The 20,358-nt window shown below is 45.3% G+C and overlaps 1 protein-coding gene across 10 annotated transcripts in view; it reads left to right on the top strand.

Moving 5' to 3' along the window:
- The window catches only part of ZNF362 (zinc finger protein 362), a 30,704-nt gene that overhangs the window by 4,381 nt on the left and 5,965 nt on the right, over positions 1 to 20,358 (top strand). For 5 of the 10 annotated variants that reach the window (XM_082233413.1, XM_082233414.1, XM_082233421.1 and 2 more), the window contains exons 2-4: positions 15,721 to 15,784; positions 16,595 to 16,841; positions 18,489 to 18,813. In XM_082233413.1, the coding sequence (XP_082089539.1) occupies positions 15,722 to 15,784; positions 16,595 to 16,841; positions 18,489 to 18,813 (635 nt within the window). In that variant the 5' untranslated portion in view covers position 15,721. Of the gene's footprint in view, positions 1 to 482; positions 4,545 to 7,664; positions 7,900 to 15,720; positions 15,785 to 16,594; positions 16,842 to 18,488; positions 18,814 to 20,358 lie in introns of those variants that run through there. The other 5 variants (XM_082233418.1, XM_082233417.1, XM_082233416.1 and 2 more) reach the window with 3 other exon arrangements.

The raw sequence follows: 20,358 nt of genomic DNA, 5'->3' as shown, positions 1-20,358 counted from the left end.
GCAAAAGGTCACTTAGAGAAGGATCTGGAATGTTTTCCTTGAAGCTTGGATTTGTTTTACTCTGCATCGTTTGATTTGAAGGTGTTTTTGAGAGCTGTTCATTAAAATATAAAGCGATATAGAAATGAAATTACAGTGGTGCCCTGAAAGACGAATGCCTCGCAAGACGGAAAACTTGCTAGACGAAAGAGTTTTCTGTTTTGGAGGTGCTTCGCAAAACGAATTTCCTATGGGCTTGCTTCGCAAGACGACAATGTCTTGCGAGTTCCTGCTGGGGTTTTTTCCTCCCCCCCCCTTTTTCTAAGCCGCTAAGCCGCTTATCAGCTGATCCGATCAGCAGATAAGCCGCTAATAGCGCTAATCCGCTAATCTGTCAATGGGCTTGCTTCGCAAGACGAAAAAACCGCTAGACGAAGAGAATCACAGAACAGATTCTTTTCGTCTTGCGAGGCACCACTGTAATAATAATAATTATAACAACAACCACAAACATCAATGGAGAAAAATGGTGCCTGGACATTCTGTTGTGATGACCATAACCTAGGTTTAAGATGCCATTGGCGATTAGATACTATATCTTGAGTTTTTAAAGCTGCATGTGACACTTGCATGGTTCCCTTGCTGCTCATACAAGGTGGATCAGCAGATGATCTCCCTTTGATCATATATTTAGTGGAGCAGGAATAGTGGGAAGAACTCAGCTCTGGGCTTTTTTTCCTCAGAGCGCTGATGTCTGCTGGAGTGCCAGGGTTAACAGATGAACCCTCCTGGTTCTGGCAGATAGATGAGATGATAATGAGGCTTTCAAGTTTTACTACCAATTACTATAGACCAGTCTGTGCCAGCCTTTGAAAAATCTGGGGCCACAGTACCTGTCATCCCTGACCATTTGGCCATGCTGGCTGGTGGTGGCAAGAGTTCAACAATATATGGTGGGCAGCAGATTGGAGAAGGCTGGTGTAGAGCTGGTGGAAGAATAAGGAAAATAATGGAGGAGATACTCAAAAGGTAGAGCATCTGCTTTTTTATGCAGAAGCCCCTGGGTTCAGTCCCCAAATGGCGTCCCTAAATTGGGCTGTGATTGTCGCCTGCCTCAAATCCTGGAGAGCGACTGGAAATTGGTGTAGACACTAAGCCAAGTGAACCAGTTGTCTGGCTCCATATATACGCCGGTTCCCATGCTCCTAATTCATGGTCGCAGTTTAAATGGCAAGACCTTGGGAGATGGTTTGCATTTCTGTTTAGACGTTAAAGAACGCATATTTAGCCTGGAGAAGACCGACAGGTGATATGATGGTCATCTTCAAATCTCTGAAGGGCTGTCACATCAAAAATGGAGCAGTATTGTTTTCTGCTGCCCCAGAGGGTGGGAACCAAACCAGTCGATTCAAATGACGAGAAAGGAGATTCTGACTAAACATGAGGAAGAACTTTCTGGTGTGTTCAACAAGCAGAACAGACTCCCTCAGAAAGTGGTGGACTCGCCTTCATTTGAAGTTCTTAAGCCAAAGTTGGGTGACCTTCAGTCAGGGATTCTTCAGCTGTGATTCCTGCATTGCAGGAGTTTGGCCTAGATGACCTTTGTGGTTCCTTCCAGCGATGTAGTTCCAGCTTCCGGTGGGCTTGTCCTCAAATGTGTCCTCCTACAAGTTAGAGCAATGTGGTCCGAAGTGAGCTCCTCTGAGTTCATGGAAGTTTCATGGGTATAATTCTGTGTAGCATTGCAGTTGTGCTGCCTGGCTGATCAAGGTTGTGATCCCAGGTCCGCATCTGTTCGCCCGCCTTGCTGAAGCCAAATTCCAACAGGCTCACCTGTCGCCCATCTAATATTCTATGTCGCAGATCCACACAACTGTCTGCGTTGATGCGCTCTCCTTGGGAGCGTAGCTATGGGCTGGTTTCAAAACAAACCACTTCGTTGCTTTTCATGAAGTTTGAAGCTTGAGCCCCTCTCCCAATATATAGAGATAATAATGTGATGATGATGCTTAGCGGGTTTGCAGCATACTGGAGTTTTAGGTACATGAATGCCCTGTAAGGCTGGCTGGTATTATCCTCTCTGTATTGCGGTTGGGGCTGAGGTTTAGGTGTTGGCTTGCTGTAGGGTGCCTCTTCTGCAGCTCACTGGCCATTGCTGACTGGACTGATTGGAGTTGGGAGTCCAGGGAGGCACATGCAGAAGGCATTCAGGCTCCCCATCCCTGGTGTACAGATTCAAAAGCAGCTAATTCTCAGCTGTAGAATTAAGGAGCAGGATTGGGAGCAGTTAAGAAGCTTAAGGACAACCTCTTTCCACATGAACCAAACCAGGTCTTGCATACGTCATCTGAGCCCCCTCTTTCGTGTGGCCCTTCCATGGGAGATCCGGGTAGTGGCAACACGAGAAGGGGCCTTTTCGGTGGTGGCTCCTCATTTGAGGAATACTCTCCCTGGGGAGGCTCTTGTTACATAAATTAGGCAACAGGCAAAAACTTTCCTCTTTAGCCAGGCCTTCGGTCTTCTATAAGTCTGGCCTTTTAGAGTGTGGGAGAATGTTTTTAAATGTATTTTTAATGTATTAGTTTAATTTGTTTGTTTGTTTTGGTTTTAATGTATCTGTGGGGTTTTGTTTGTTTATTTGGTTGGAAGTTGCTTTGAGTTGCCTTTGGCAACTCAATTTAATAAATAAATAATCAACTCAATTCAATTAATAAATAATAAACAAACAGTAAATTAATAAACAATAAACAAAACAATAAATGAATAATAATAATTGCAGGGTCATATTTCCAGCTCAAACGTTTAGTTAGCTGCAAGTTATTCCGGCATAAATCATACAGACCAGGGAAGAATAGTTAAATGTTGCTAGTCTCTAGTATCTGATATTCAGCTGCTCAATTTTGTTTTAGAAAAACCTCAAAGCAGTTTACAGAAAAGATGAAAGAATAAAATTATCACTAAAAAAAACAAACTGGTGGCAAGAATTTAAGATATTCAGAAAGTTGAAATAACAAGACTAAAAGCAGATTTAAGACTTGCATCAACTTTCTCAACATCTGAGTTAAGCACCCATCTCCCATTCAGTAAATCTTGCCTACCCATGCATTAAAATTTTTTGGGGGGGGGATATAAGTTTGGGAACCCTGTTGTTTCCCTGCTAATGAGTAGTTTCTCTTAAAATGTTGGGTTTGGGGCTAAAAGTGGCCCACTGTGCAGTTTCTGGTAGGCTCTAAGGCCTTCCTAGAAACCATGGGTCCTATTGCGATTTTCCTGGCACATGCTGAAGAGGCAAGCTGCTTTTCAGGGTTCATTTCAAGGCTTGGAATGAAAAGAAGTTGGCCTCTTCAGCGCATCATGCAGCAAAGTGACATTTAATTGGAAGGATGAAGAAATAGATGGGGTGACATGAGGATATTTGGGGTGCCATATAGTAGGAAGGAAAAGAGAGAGGGCCTTTCACATCTCTTCTGTAATGGCCATAAGTCATTGTTCAAGCAAACCAAATATTTTTAGGACCCATCTTATTTTTATGGTTGCAGGTTATTTTGTGGTTGTGGTTTAACAGTCCTTCCCAGGGAACTCCAGGAATTGGTCAAAGTGGCATCCTTATGCTTTAAAGGAATGGTGTGGATGTGACCTAAAGTTCCCCGATTGCAGTGGGCCTACTCTGAGTTATGGCATCACCCAAAGTGCTTTGTACCCAGAGCAGATTGAGTTTATTTAGACACCTGGCAGAAAAATCCCAGAAATCCTGTCTCTGGCAGCAATTAATTAATCAAAGGGCTGACTACTTGACATCCCAGCCGATTTGCCTGAGGCAGCCACCTCAGCAGCCTGACACAGAGGTGGGAGCCTGTGAGGGCTTCTTCCAGATGTGGTAGGCCTCCAGCTGCCATCAGCGCCAGAGGGCAGGACCAACGGCTAGAGGTGATGGGATCTGGAGTGCTTCAGGTTCCTCATCTTTGGCCTAGGGTGAGTTAACAGACGGAGTGGTTGCTTAGCAACCGACTGATGGGCTTCCCTATCAAGCCCAAGTCACTGGAAGGGTTCAGAAGAGAGCACAGGAAGTCTCTAGGGAACAACCCATAGGCTGCCTTTTGGCATTCCCTGCGAACATACATTTTGCCACCTAGTGCCTCATCAGCTATTTTTACGCCAGGCTCGCCCACCTGTTCCTCAGCAGGGTAAACTGAGGTGGCTTGTGGGCCTTTCAGAGTAATTCTCCTAATTCTGGTGGATCAGATAGGCTGCTCCTGCTGGAAGCTTACAGTCACCATTGACAGCCTTTTTCCCCCTCCCTTAATTTCTCTGAAACCTGCCTCCACGCCTTTGAAGCCGCCTAAATTGGTGACGCAGCTCGGGCAGCACATGCCATTGTTTAACTACTTGCTCCATTCTCTGGGAACTGCAAAGTTGGACTTTTGCAATGCTGTCTGCTTGGCTCGGAAGCTGCAGCCAGGGCAAAAATCAGCAGATAGGTTGTTAAGCAGGTCTGCTTGCCAGGGACGTATCACACCAGTTCTAAAGGAGTTCTACCTGGCTGCCAATATGCCACCAAACTCAAGGTGTGCACGCTAAAATTTAAAGCCCCGTGCAGTTTAGAATGCGGATGCTTGCTTTATTTATTTATTTGCATTTATTTATTTTTAAATATATGTTCCTTCTCTGGGGGAAGACCACCTGAAGCATCTCATCACAATAAAGACAAATAAAAAGAAAAATTAGCGTAACTGAAACCAGGAAGGAATCCTAAGAATAAAACAGAAGGAAAATAAGAGCAGACTCAGAACACAGATAGCACCACCATAGTCCAGCCTCCATCCAGTCAGTGGGACAGAATATCATTCAGGGGAAAGCCAATGAAGGAGCTTCCATAAAGCTTGGAGAGTTGCCTCCCAGCACAGCTCTACTGGGAGGGAGTTACAAAGGTGCAGCCTCAGATGCGGTGGAAGCTGTGTGTGGCCTCCCTGGGAAGCAGGTTCCGCAGCTGTGGTGCCACCACCAAGAGAGCTCTGCTTGAACCCCACCTGGTTTTAAATCATGCAAAGCGGGGACACCAGCAGATCTCAAAGAATAGGAAGATGCTGATGGATGGAGATGTTATTACAGGCAGGTTGGATCTGTGCCAACATCTGGAACCGAAGGCAGCTGTGCAGTTTGAGACCTTAAAAATGACTCACGCACGTGCCCAGACCTATCTATCTCAGTGATTTGTAGCTAGAAGGAAAAGACCTGCTAGCTGGTTGAACATTCCAGATGTTGCATTAGGTTCTAGGGGGCTCCTTGTGGACTAGGATGATATGGCACTGGTAAAGTAAAGCTTTGCTTCTGCTGGAAGAGGGAAAACCTTTCTATCCTTAGAAATAATTTATTTTGCAGGGTTTACAATTCGGCAGTTTCCATAACCTTGACAAACTGTTCATCGAATTGGTGAAAATAGATTCATGCAACTTCGGATCTCAAATGGTAGATTTTCTTGTGTTTGCATTATGCTCATTCTCTCTTTGAGTTGTATATTCAATATAATTTTAAGAAGAAAGGAAAGGAGATAGTAGAAAACAGTTTTTGTAAGTTTCCTCCAAATGGAGCTGATTTTTACCAGGCCAGTGGCTATTTGAATGCCTGATGCAGTACAAGTGATCCAGAAGCAGAGTCCAGAATCTGGGCTTCACTAGCTTGGGACTGTAGCCCTGTGTGTGTTTCCCCCCCCTCCTTGAATGTTTAGGGTTCATTTTCATTAGTAACAACCCTATTAGCCAGAAAGGCTAAGCTGTGCATTCATAGTCGGAGGCAGCATGCCTCTGAATACCAGTTTCTAGAAATCACAGAGGGACAGAGTGCTGTTTCACTCATGTCCAGCTTCCCAATGGGCCATCTGTAAGAACAGGAGGCTGGACTAGATGGGCCATTGGCCTGATCCAGCAGGTTCACGGAATACAGGAGGGAAGAGCGCTCTTGTGCTTGGGTCCTGCTTCCAGGTTTCCTGTTGGGGCACCTGTTGGCTAGACTTGTGTGCAACTGCAGCACCAGTTTGTTGCAGAAAAATTTCTGACATGTTTTGAGGATGCACATTCTCTGTTGCGCCGGCTTCGGCATTATCCAAACTTAAGAAGAGCCTGCTGGATCAGGCCAATCCCTATCCACTCTCTCCATGCCACATTTAATTTTATAAATGTATTATTATTATTATTAATTATTATTATTATTATTAATTCCCCGCCCATGTGACTGGGTTTACCCAGCCACTCTGGGCAGCTTCCAACAGAACACTAAAATACAATATCGTCCTGCCTCTCACTCGCCTTTTCTGTAACCTAAAAAGTCCCAAGTGCTACAGCATTTCTTCATGGGGGAGTCGCTCCATCTCCCTTTGATGCTTTTGGTTACCCTATTCTGACATTGTATTGGGGGGGCCTCTGAGACTGGCAGCCTGATGAATACACATGATATAGCACGCTGGAATGTGGGAGAGCCAGTGATAGTCCTACTCAGAGTAGACACGCTGAAATGAATGGACATTCCTGCCCTAGGTTCATTGAAATCCTTCTAAGTAGGATTTGGTTGGATACAGCCCAGGGCTGCCATCCACAGCTAAGTTTGGCAGCATTTGTAGTTCCAGGCCAAGGCTCAATCTCTAGGGATTGGCTCCCTTTTACAAGAGAGGTGACAGGAGAGCTTAATTTGTTACTTAATCCTTTTAGAAGCGCCACCCCCACACTGCTTTTCCTCTCCAGTTGCTCTCCAATCTTGTGCTTAGTCTTTTAAATTTTTGAGCAATAATTTTTTCTGATGCCCTGCCATTCCAGGTGCCAGCTCCAAGTTTTATTTATATACAGTGGTACCTCTGGTTATGTACTTAATTCGTTCCGGAGGTCCGTTCTTAACCTGAAACTGTTCTTAACCTGAAGCACCACTTTAGCTAATGGGGCCTCCGCTGCCGTTGCTGCACAATTTTTGTTCTCATTCTGAAGCAAAGTTCTTAACCCGAGGTAATATTTCCGGGTTAGCGGAGTCTGTAACCTGAAGCGTATGTAACCCAAGGTACCACTGTATTGTTTTATATCTCACTGTTTCTCTAAGCAGCTTGAACTGGCATACACAGTTCTCCCTCCCCCACAAAAAAAATTATTTGCCTTTACCCCACAACCCTGTGAGGTAACTTGGGCTGAGAGACAGTGACAGGACCCCAAGTTGAGCTTCATGGCTAAGTGGAGGAATTTGAACCCTGGTCTGTCCCAGGTCGTAGTCCTTCACTCAGACCTCTAACCACTACACCACATTGCCTTTCAAATTGGCACTACCCAAGACTGTGGGCTCCTTCGCCATTCATTTTTTCTTCATCAGTTCTATACACACAAGCGCTATTTTCAATCAAGTCTTTTCCTGCAGTCAAAACAACTCAGTTGCAAAACTAGAGAAAGGTGGTGCAAATAGCCCGTACTGAGTGGTCCCAAATGGAATTCCCCTCCACGATTTGCTGCTCCCCAGGGCTTGAGAGGCCCCTGGACTTGGAGGTTCCATTGAGCTATGTGGGGCTTACAGGACCAGCCGCAGCTCAAAAGCTCAGCTTGGTTCTCTCTCCAGGGGTTGGGCAGTGTTTGCCAGTGCATCCCTTCCCATCGGCGAACCTGCCATTTCTGCGTGGGGGGAAAACAAAACATCTTATTTATTTCTCTTTATTTCAGCAAGGCGAGACAGAGGGGGCCTCAAAAGCAGAGCAGTCCCACATGGGGCCCTAGCTTGTTTTAACAACAGTTGGGTAGGAGCTGGCGAAGGCCTGTGAAACCCCCAGGCCAGCCCTGGGCACTGGTGCTCGTACCTGCCTGCACCAGCGGGGGACCGTCTGCCGCCCGCCAGCCTGGAGCACCATCTTCACGTCTCCTCGGGCAGCTGCGGCCACCGGGCTTCCGAGGCCAGCCTGTGAGTACGAACCACGGCGCTGCTAATGTCTTCCCTTTTTGCAGAGCTGCAGCGGGGCCCTGACCTGCCCTGGCTGCGTGAACCTTGAAAACGACTCCTCTCCCTGGTATAACAGGCCCCCAAAAGCAGTCCTTCCTCTCAGTCCAGCCCATGGGCCAAATGTGGCCCTCCACACCTCTTGATCTGCCCCCCAGGACTCTCCCTGTGCCCTGTTTCATGCCCTTCCAAAGTGTTTTTGCCTGGCAGGGACGCTGCTAACGGCCTCTGTGCTTGCCTGGACAGAGAGATGGGCTACGAAGAAACTTGCAGCTTTTTGCATGGCTAAAATGTAAGCATTGCACGTGTTGTCTGGCCTTCTTTTCCCTCTGCCCACCCTGGCATTTGGCCCCTGGCCTTGTGGGCCGAAAATACCTTCCTTAGTCCTGGCAGATATGCTGTTGCATTGCCAGCTGAGACCAGGAGCTCACTTGTCCAGCATTTCCGCTACCCTGCAGATCTTTTGGGTCTGCAGCTCCCATTGTTCCTCAGTGGTGGCCACACTGACAAGGGGCTGATGGGAGCTGGGATGCAGGACACCTCAAGGGGGAACCGAGATTGGGAATCCATCGGGATTCTGTTTCCCGTGGTGGCAAAGCGAGGTGCCTTTCTAGGAGATCTCAAGCAGAGTAGGAAGGGGATAGTTTCTTCCCAAAGTATCTTGGTATTCGAGAGGTGTAACTGCATTGGAATGTAGAACATAGGAAGATGTCTTATGTGGAAGTCAGATCACCGGTCCATCCTAGCTCAGTATGGTCCGCACTGACTTGGCAAGTAGCTCTCCAAGGTGTCAGGCAGGGGTCATTCTCATACCTTACCTGGAGATGCTCTTGGGGACGAGACCGGGGGCCCTTTGCAGATGTTCCACCATTGATCTACTGCCCTTCCTCTAAAGGACATTTCCGCAAATTAGAGGTTATGTGCAGTTATTGTGGCTAGTAGATGTTAGCATGGAAGATTAGAACCTGGGTGAGTGGCAATCTCGTCCCCAGTTTGAGCCCTCCCACTTTTTAAAAATAAATAAATTAAATTGTGGATTATTTTCCCAGCTGTTCTCACTTATTGAAATTCAACAATACTACCCACCTTGCACAGAAGCACCAAATGTCTGTTGAATTACATTTCACTTATAGGTCATTTCCATTTTTAAACAAAGGTATCATTCCACAAGTTGCCGTGTGTCCTCGGAGGCCTGTAACCACTTTTTATCGACATTGCATATAAAATAAAAGCATGCAAGGTTTATTGAAAAGTAGTGGCTTCCCCACCTGATCGACTCTTTCGGACATAGATTGCCGGTTTGTCCATCAGTATTAAGCCTTAGAGTTGGGAGGTCAAGATCTCAAACAGGTCTGCGTTCAGTCTCCCAGTACACGGCAGTAAAAAATTTTGATTAATACAGTGGTGCCCCGCAAGACGAATGCCTCGCAAGACGGAAAACCCGCTAGATGAAAGGGTTTTCCGTTTTTGAGCTGCTTCGCAAGACGATTTTCCCTATGGGCTTGCTTTGCAAGACGAAAACGTCTTGCAAGTGTTCCGATTTTTTTTCGCTCCCCCCCTTTTTCTAAGCCGCTAATAGCCTTTTAGCCGCTAATCCTTTAATAGCCGCTAAGCCTTTAATAGCCGCTAAACTGCTAATAGCGCTAAGCCGCCAATAGGGTTGCTTCGCAAGACGAAAAAACTGCTAGACAAAGAGACTTGCGGAACGGATTAATTTCGTCTTGCGAGGCACCAAGTAGATCTGGGGTTGCCAATACCAGGGATTGAACCTGAGGGCTCTTGCATGCAATGCAGTGCTCTAAGTATGGAGCACACATTGCTTTGCATTTGTGAAGTCACTCTCAGAGCTTTTGGGGGCTGAAGAGATGGACAGAAATGATTTAAGTAAATGATCAGTAATAAAATTGTCGTACGGACACACTTCATTTTTGGAGTGGGAAACTGCCAAACTCAGTGCTGAATTCCTTTGCCCCGATAAAAAAATTCCTGCAAAGTGGGCGAGAGCAATCAGCCCTATGAGAGCAGGAGAGGCATAGTAGCTGCCCAAGGGTGCTGGGCTTTAGTGCCAGGCCTGGTCATAGTGCCTGAGCTAAAATGGGTTTGTATTGCATCTTTCTTTATGTGTGTGTATATCTGCTGACCTGACTGTGAGGCCCCTTGGCTGTAAGGGTCCTCAAGGCAGGACTTAACCAGATGATTGCTAGGTCTTGCTTGCTTCAGATCAGAGGATGCTGTAGATCTCACCCCGCCCCGCCCCCATGTCGCTCTGTCGGTCTGCCAGGTCACATGCTATCTACCTCCTAAATTAGGCTACTGAAAAATAGTGGGTTTCGTGTAGAAGGTGAGACTTTCTTGGAAGGTTTTGAACTGGAAAAACATTTCCGGAAATGCTTTTTATGCGAATGACAGCAACTTGCATTGGATTATTATTCTTTCCATTTTGCCGCGGAGAATTTGGAATTGGAACGTTTTCCTGTGCAAAGGAGAGTATTTTATTTATTATTTATTTATTTTGCCTCGGATAGAATAGTAGAATCCATAGATAACTTTGCAGCGGAAATGTTCTGATGCCCAGCCTTAGGCAGGGATTGAATTTAGCAGGTCTGGTTTGCTTGTGTTTAGTAAACAAAGCTAAATGTGTTGAAACTGACATGCTTGTCTAATATTATATTTGCAATTGTTCCTAACTGAGCTTAGAAATTGGAATTTTAATGTAAACAGCTTAGAAGTTTCGATGACCAAGCAGTATATAAATCCGGCTAAATAAATAAACTCATAAATGTTGTGCTTGGGGAACTTTTCCACTGCACTTCACTTGATGAAAGGACTTGTGAGCTTGGATCACAAATTCCTGCGCTGGGCACCTTTATTCCTTACGTTTTAGGCTATATGTTACCCTATGTCCTCTTTTTCCGGGATATGGCCTCTTTTTCATGGGTGTGTAAACTTCGTCATAGCAATCCATAGTTAAAAGTAGAAGTTGGCAAATGTGTCCTCTTTTTTGCTTTTCAAAATATGGCAGCAGTTTATTATTTTTTTCTACCTGACTCCGGTTGCTAGCCCTCAAGATTCTAGCAAAGAACAAATCAGAGTCTGCAAGCCTGTAGCCTGCCCACCACCTCTGTCCTAGAAGAGTTACCGTATTTTGCTAGCTATAAAACGACTAAATTGATGGTCTCTGGGAAGGCAATTTGACAGGGTGACCTGGCTCCCCAGAATCTGCTGTCCTTCTCCCATTTATTTATTTTAAAAAAAACCTTTAAAGAAATCTTTGTTTAAAGGGCAGCAGGCGTTTTCTTAGTTTTCCAGAACAAATTAAAGTCGGGGGCCCACAATTCCTGTTGGCACTCCACAGTAAACCATTGCAGCAAGAGACAAAATTTGGGGATGTCCTCACTCCTTTTGAAAGTTGGCCAAAATTTGCATCTCTCTCTCTCTCTCTGTGTGTGTATATATAGTCACATATACATATGTATGTATACAATGAACATGTGCTACCTTTTCTAAGAATTTATTTTCAGACTGGCATCTGCGGTCCTCTGCAGTTGGCAAGGTTGGACAGGGGCCATGAAACCCCAGACCCATTGCTAACTTTGATTGCTTTGCTGGGTGGGATATGTCCCAAATGTCTCCTGCTATCCCGTAATTTCTCTTTGAGTTGCTTTCCTGCTGTGTGGCATCTTCCATTTTGCCTCTCTGGCTATGAACGCATTGGAATAAAAGGGTCTCTTGCTTTTTCCCAGTCAGCTTCATCCCCTACTACTGTCCTTTGACCCCTCCCCCTCAAACCTGTCTTTCTCAGCCTGGTACACCCCCCAGATACTTTTGGGGCTGATGGGAGTTGTAGTCAAAAGCATCTGAAGAGCATGGGGCTCATCTAGATGCTTTCAGACTGGGTTTTAAACATGGATTGGAACAGTAGAGGCCGCATTTTACCTTCCAAACAAAATACTAGTGGTGTTTGCGTTAAAGGGGCGTCGTCAAAAACTGTACTGTTGAGCAGGGACAAAAATAGACTTTGTTGGCATGGTTGCATTTTTTCGGAGAGGTGGGCAACCCTATTATTTTAAGCGTTTTGTAAACTCTCCACACATTTACAGCGTTTGGCCCCCAGACTAGCAGCATCCTTTAGCCGTAGTTACTTATTTTATTTTAAAAGTTTGAGTCTGCCTAGCAACAGGCTTCCATGGTTGATGATGACATAGGCATGCAACAGGGATCTCCAGGCCAGCTTCAGAAGCGTATCTGTGTGGTACTAGATTGTCATGTTCACACATTGCAGTGTAATTGTATCCCACTTTAGAGAAAGGTGTGTTTTGTTTTTTTTCAACATACCGTTATCCTGCAAGGATGGGATGTGGCAATTGGGTGCATAATTCAGCTCCTGGAAGCCCTTGTTTTATTTATTTGGAAGGGACTCAAATGCTGGGAAATTGGGGTTGTGTTTGCTATTTACAAAGTCCTGAACAACTTGGGTCCAGGGCACCTAGGGATCGCCTGAACCCTTTTATCCCAACTTGATCACTGAGATCATCTGCAGGAGGATCCAAGGTCATTCCCTGGGTTCATTGGGCACATTTGACAGTGCCACAAAACTGAACCTTTAGTGTCATCTGCCTAGGCCTGTGGAACAACAAGATTTAGCGTGTGTGGTCTGTTTTAACCTTTCAACGTTTGCTGAAAACTGTTCGGTGCAGCCAGGCTTATGCGAGCAATTTAAGAAAACATCTTTCTGTAATAGTTAGCCGATATCTCACATTTTTAACTTGTATGTGGTTTCTGTTGCGTATCTTTATGGCTGTTATTAGAATACAGAGGTGAAGTATATGGGATTTCAGTCTGCATTTGCTGACTTGGAACTTACTAGGAGGGTTACGGAACCAAGGAGCCATTAGCCAGTATTCCCACCCCATTCCTGAGAACCCCCACAACTCCTTGGCCTCACCTTCCTCTCCTAAGTTACCCCCTCCTCAAGCACACTTATCACAATTTGGAAATACAGTGGTACCTCGGGTTAAGTACTTAATTTGTTCCGGAGGTCCGTTCTTAACCTGAAACTGTTCTTAACCTGAAGCACCACTTTAGCTAATAGGGCCTCCCGCTGCCGCTGTGTATGTAACCTGAAGCATATGTAACCTGAGGTATCACTGTAGCGGGGCTTAGTTAGAGAATCATCCAACTAAAGCATTTTTAAAAGGTTTAATTCCAGACAATACACTTGTTAAATAAGAATGCTACTTCTTATCAAATCTCAGTGCAGGTGACAGTTTTGGGGTGGGGGGAGAGCACCTTCCCCCATTTGAACCCACTCAGCGGCTTCGATTGGTGGAACTGTTACAAGTGCTGCATAACATCTATTCTGCATTTGCAATAACTCGGTCTTTTAGTGTGGCGGCACCTGCACTTTGGAACTCTGCCTATTGAGATCAGGCAGGCAGCTACTAAAAACATTTGTGTTTAGACAAGCCTGTCTAGATGTTTTATAAAGTTTGTGTGAGTTTTAATTGGTTTTTTTAGTCTATTGTTTAACTCTTCAAAAGTTTTCAATTATTGTTGTTCATTTTTCTTAGTGATAATTTTATTGTTTTATATTTTTTAAGCTGCTTTGAGGTTTGTGGATTTATTTATTTTTTACTATCAAGCTGTGTATATATAAACAGTAAAGAACGATATTTATAAATAGTAAAGAACAATATTTATTGAAGGAACCGCAAGCTAATTTTATATAGCCGCTATTTTCCTACATTGAAATCCAACCTTTCTTCCCTTCATGAAATCCCAGGTGGTTCCTAGGTGGGGCATTCATCCAGCCATTAGCGTTAGCAAACGAGTGGCCTTGTGGGCCTTCAAACAGACCCTGGGACAAAAACAATTAAATAATACATTTTTTAAGCTACCATCCATTGTAGAAGCAAAGACCAACTTTGTCTGTACTTATCAATTCGCTATTGTGGGAGCAATTCACAGTCCAGAAGAGTCTCAAAAATAGGCGAATGTGCCCTTAATTTTTAACCCTGCTGATTTAAAATTGTTCTCCCAGATTAAAATGAATTGCTTTCCACCATGTATTTAACTGGCAGGGCAAGCTTGTACATGTCTACTCAAAAGTAAGCCCCATTGAGACCGGTGGGCCTTACACCCAGGTAAGTGTGAATAGGAATGCAGCCTAAAGCTTCTGTTGATTCAGCTTTAGATGTTTGCCCTTCCTTGTCATTTTTTGGGGACCACCTGGACCACTGACAGTCTCCAGACCATAGTTTTGTCTTCCCACATAATATGGGTTTATAAATAGCTTTAAAACAATCCTCTGCCAAGGATGCTTTAGCTGAGATTCCCGCATAGATGACCCCTGGGTCCCTTCCAAACCTAAGATTCTATGATTCTGTCATATAAAAAGTGGCAAAGCAATTTCTCCTAGCCTGTGCTGCTTCATAACACTATATTTTCCCTACAGTAAAGGGGTTAATTGTTTGGTACTGTCTCCCATTATTTTTTAATATAATAAAAATTTGATGGTTACCCTAAAAGGCCACCCAGGTCAAAAGCTGATTAAATCGAATCTGGGGTGAGGTGGGGGAATTGACTGCAGGTTCAAGGCACTGGAGGTTGAAATGGCCCCGGCCTTTTTGATACCGACTAGAATTACCGTATTTTTTGCTCTATAAGACTCACTTTTTCCCTCCTAAAAAGTAAGGGGAAATGTGTGTGCGTCTTATGGAGCGAATGCAGGCTGCGCAGCTGTCCCAGAAGCCAGAACAGCAAGAGGGATTGCTGCTTTCACTGCGCAGCAATCCCTCTTGCTGTTCTGGCTTCTGAGATTCAGAATATTTTTTTTCTTGTTTTCCTCCTCCAAAAACTAGGTGCGTCTTGTGGTCTGGTGCGTCTTATAGAGCGAAAAATACGGTATGTTGAAACAATTAAGGCAAAGAGACCTTAACCATTAAATCATCAGTTTCTCACATTTATATCCCACCTTTCTTCCATCATAGGCCGAAAGGGAGGACCTGGTCATCCATTTAGGCCCTGACCTGACCCAGGCAAAGTGGTCAGAAAGAAGTGTGTCTTCGGACCATACCCTAGCAGTTTTTGATCTGAAGGGGAAGATGTATGAGGAAGGGATTAGGGGTCTGTGAATGGCACCAAGACAAGGTCATTATGGACCCCAAATACCATCCCTGTCTAGTTGTGCTCCGTAAACAATCATGCTGAATACAATGTCATTATCTTCCTATATGCATAAAAGTGTAAGGCTGTGGTCATGCAGCCACCACTTGCAGATTTGTAGTGCTGCATCACAATCCGGGATTTCCACACCAAAAAAATGGGATTGGGAAAGTGAAAAGCGAGCTTAGTAGCTACATAGGGTTGGAAAGGGAAGCTGGGGAGGGGTTTGTAGCAGGGGCTTGGCTGTGTGTGTGTGTGTGTGTGTGTGTGTGTGTGTGTGTGTGTTTATTACATGAACCGGGAGTCATGGTTAAATTAATCTCTGTGTTTTTTTAATTGTGACTAAACTGGAGAGTATTTGACCCCCAAATCAAGTTAGTGAAGTGATGAAAGTGTTAAGAATGACTTAATCCTTTCTTATTTTATTACTCCTCCTCTGTGATTGGATCATCGCCCTCTTTGGCTCTCGCCTGAGGCTAGGATTGAGCTGCCTGTCATTTGGGGAGCCGGGAGTGGGAATGTGTTTTTCCTTCCCGGAGGTGTGAGGATGTCTTTTGCCACCACGGCCAGTCCTAACCCACCATAACCACCTCTCTCCCTCTTCTTTTGCTTTCCCCGCAGGATGGCGGAGCCGCGCTTTAACAACCCCTACTTCTGGCCACCCCCTCCCACGATGCCCAGTCAGGTAAGGACCTGTTCTCCAAACATGCAAGGTCTTCTAAAGTTTCTAGTCCACACATACCCCCAAATCTTCAGAGGCGCATAGGAAGCTGCCTGACGCTGTGTCAGACCCCTCGGTTGGTCTAGCTCAGTATTGCCTGGGAAGAATAAACAGATTTATTGGCTTCTGTTTTTTCATTTTTCAAGTCTTCAGTTCACATCATTCATGCATCCATCTGAAAATTTATTTTTGAGAAGTCCTCCTGAAAATCCACCAGCATTTTAATGCGAATTGCTCGTTTTTGCAAGCTGTTTTCTCCAATTTAATGAATTTTTGTGTGTTCTGTTCACTAATATGTACAATTTTTGTACATGTTTTTTGTTGGAGAACAAAATTTGGAGGAATGGGGATTTCAAAGAAGTCCCTGCATTACAGCCCACATGTTGTTTCAAGAAGTGAAAATTGGGTACACGGATTCTCTTTCTTTCTCTCTCTTTTATTTACATCTCACCATGTTTAGCGCACATATAATTATGTACATTTTGAACTTTCAGTAAAGATGTTTAAAAAAGAAGAAGTGCAAATTAGGTAGATCTGCATTAAAACCCAAACTGAATTTCTTCTTCATCCCTGTTGTCTACGCTTACTCCTTGTGGTTCAAGATGCCGAGATTGAACTTGAGGCCTTTTGCATGCAAAGCCGGTGCTGTAACCACTGAGCTGCAGCCCTTCTCCATACTTGCCCTAACTTGCTTGCCCACACCTTTGTCCAGAAGAAAAGCGCACACTGCTCCCTTTGCTGGTCGATAACTTTTTGTTCTTCTTCCCCCTTCAGCTGGACAATCTAGTTCTCATCAACAAGATCAAGGAGCAGCTCATGGCAGAGAAGATCCGGCCCCCACACCTGCCCCCGACTTCCGTGTCTTCCCAGCAGCCTCTGCTGGTGCCCCCCTCACCTGCCGAGGGGAGCCAGTCCATCATGTCTATCCCCAAGCTGCAGCAGGTCCCCGGGTTGCACCCTCAGGCGGTCCCCCAGCCCGACGTGGCCTTGCACGCTCGCCCAGCCACCAGCACTGTCACAGGTAAGCCGGGGGCAAGGGGGCAAGCAGGCACCGGGAAGCTATGTCTTTGTGCACATGCAATGAATTTTCTGCAAGCCCAGAACAAGTGTGTGCTTTTTGAGCAGCTTGTGATATTATGTGTACACACACACACACGGCACAACCGCATCTTATTCTCATTTAACTTGCGCAATTTCAACCATACATGGTTGAAGGCCAGCTGGTTGAAATCCTGCAAGTTGAATGCAAGCAAGGCAGAGAGCTTCAAAGGCAGAGGGCCTTCTCGGTAGTGGCGCCCGCCCTGTGGAACGCACTCCCATCAGTTGTCAAGGAAATAAAAACTATCTGGTTTTTAAAAGACATCTGAAGGCAGCCCTGTTCAGGGAGGTTTTCAATGTTTGATGTTTTATCATGCTTTTCATATTCTGTTAGGAGTCGCCCAGAGTGGCTGGGGAAACCCATCCAGATGGGTGGAGTATAAATATTATTATTATTATTATTATTATTATTATTATTATTATTATTATTATTATTATTAACTTTAAGCTGGAATCAGGAAGACCAAAATTTTAATCAGGAATGGGAAATATATATAATTTACCTTAAAAATCACTGTAAACAATTAAAATAATTAGTAGGATTGGAATGACACTTGTTAAACGTTGGACTGTGGTTGTAATGGAGATTTAATAGAACTGGATTAACAGAGAAGATGCAGGAGGAAAAAAAGTTAATATAAGGACACACACACACTATTTTAACTTTAGTTTCTTTACCGGCCTATACCTTCCTAATACCTTCTGACTGATTATCTCAACTGTTTGACTGACTCCTCTTAACAAATCCTCTCCCTCTCACACCAGACTAGCCCAACCCACAGATTTATCTTATCTGTCTCTTCTAACTCCAGACTGTCTTCTCCACTCTTAACTCCCCCCCCAAAAAAAACCCCTCTGTGCTTAAACCTTATACCCAGTTAACTCTGCCCCCTGGGTTCCCATTGGTTAGTCATTTTATAATTAGTTAACCCTTTCCCTATGAACCCAGTATGGTGTCACACACCTAGGAGGGCAAACGCCACAGCTTCCTTGATGATTGTTTGTAAATTTGAAAATTGTGTATGTGTGTGTATTCTTCATTCTAAAAAAAAAAAAGAGCTTTAAGCTGGGGCCACTGGTTCTGGGAGTGCTGGATGTTCTCTTTCTCTCCCTCCCTGCCACCTGCTGGCCATGGGGGTCTGCTCCAATGGTTTGGGTAAGATGCAACCATGCTGTATTCAGAAGCTCAAGCTTGTGCCTTACCGGTGAGAGGAGACAGCTCTCTCCTAAGACCAGAATATGTGAACATCCGGTGAATCTGAATGTTGGAAGATTCAGAACAGAGAAAAGAAAGGACAGGGCTGCCAGTTGAACTACGGAACTCCCTCCCACAGGAGGGAGCAATGGCCACTAACCTGGACGGTTTCAAAAGAGACAAATCCATGGAGGAGAGGACCATGGGTAGCTGCCAGTCACGATTGCTACGCTCTGCCTCCACATGCTGGCAAATGCTTATGAACCACTGCTGCTCTGAGCTGTTGCCAAAAACCTTCCCCCTCAGCCTTCCTGGCATGTTCTGGGGCTTGTCTTAAGCTGTCCTCTCCCTCCACCCCTGGCTTCTGTCTTCCAGGTTTGGGTCTGGGGTCCCGCGCCACGGCCGTCAGCACCTCGGAATCCAGCGCTGGGACGGGCACCAGCACCCCCTCCACCCCCACCTCCACCACGCAGAGCCGTCTCATTGCCTCTTCGCCCACCCTCATCTCAGGGATCACCAGCCCCCCGCTCTTGGACTCCATCAAGACCATTCAGGGTCACAGCCTGCTGGGGGGGGCACCCAAGGCGGAGCGCGGCCGCAAGAAGATCAAGGCGGAGAACCCCACGGGGCCCCCCGTCCTGGTGGTGCCCTACCCCATCTTGGCTTCGGGCGACATCGGCAAAGAGGGGAAGACGTACAGGTGTGTGGGAGGGAAGGGGTTAACACTCTGCCGCCAGCGTGGGTGGGGGAGTGGGGTGGGGAGACCTCAGGCCCCTTAGCATGGCGGGGAGCTGGACTAGATTGCTCTTGGAGGTCCCTTTCAACTCTATGATTCTGTGTACAGAAATAGGGTCAATGATATCGTCAAAATGGATAAGAAGAGGTTTTCAGTTATGAAATCTGAATACGATCTGTTAGCAAACAATATAAAATTACTGTTGAAAATGTATAGATTGATGTTGGAATGGCATACAAAGGATGAACAGGTGAAGACCGGAAAGCTCAGGAACCAAGAAGACCAAAACTTTAATAAGGAATGGGGAAAATGTATGATTTATCTTGGAGACCACTGTAAACAGATGAAAACATTAGCAGGATTGCAATAACACTTGTAATGTAGCGGGTATTGTGGAGATGATGAAGTTATTTTGAAAAATGGAGTGCAGAAAAAGATGCAGTGGAAAAGTTTTAATAACAGAACCCCTGGAGGGGAAGGGAAGGTGGGAAGTCAGAGATTCAGAGGAATCTCTAAATTGTGGATATGTGTTAGGTTATCTTTTACAATTTTGTACTTGTGAAATCAAATAAAAATTATGTCAGGAATAGGGTCACTGTTCTTGGACTGTGCCAGTTTAAACTCGAGATAGGAGAATGGGTACAGCTCAGCGGCAGAGCACAAGGCCCCGGGTTCAATCCGCAATGGAATCTCCAGGGAGGGCTGGGAATGTCCCCTGCCTGAAAAAAAGCCTGGAGACCTGCTTTCAGTCAGAGTCGATAATACTGAGCTCCATGGACCAATCAGTGAGCAGGAGGAGACACTCCCACCAATGGGCTTTTGATGGGGGGGTGGGGCCAGCTACTTTTCAGTCATGTGATGCAGTAACATGCTGCATCATTGACAGATGGGCGGCTGACCTCTCAAATTTGACCAATCCTGATGATACTCTGACCCATGGAGCCGGAAATAGCTTCCCAGCCATGGTGTGGAGAGGAAATGCCCCAGAGAAGCCCAAAAGTGGCAACTTGTTGGATGTGCTTGCTAGGGAGCTGCTGCCAGTCAGAGTAGGCTACAGTGAAGTAATGAGCCAAGACTTTACTGCTCAGACAGACCTTTAGAAACCAAGGAGCAGGTGATGCTGGCCACTAGGCTGATGTGTCAGGGCAGCCTACATTTTTATTGCTGGTTCTAAATGTGTTTTGGCGTATTTTAATGGATGTGTTTTAACTGGGTTTTTAAAAAAATACTTTCTATTTTATAATGATGTTTTCTGACGCTAGAATCCCAACTTGGGAGAAGATATGTATATCTATATATATCAATATTGATATATATACAGTGGTACCTCGGGTTACATTCACTTCAGGTTACATATGCTTCAGGTTACAGACTCCGCTAATCCAGAAATAGTGCTTCAGGATAAGAACAGAAATTGTGCTCCGGCAGTGCGGCGGCAGCGGGAGGCCCCATTAGCTAAAGTGGTGCTTCAGGTTAAGAACAGTTTCAGGTTAAGAACTGACCTCTAGA

This window comes from Podarcis vaucheri (genome assembly GCF_965113315.1).
Source record: "Podarcis vaucheri genome assembly, chromosome: 7".
NCBI lineage: Eukaryota > Metazoa > Chordata > Lepidosauria > Squamata > Lacertidae > Podarcis > Podarcis vaucheri.
This window is presented reverse-complemented; position numbering and strand designations above follow the sequence as displayed.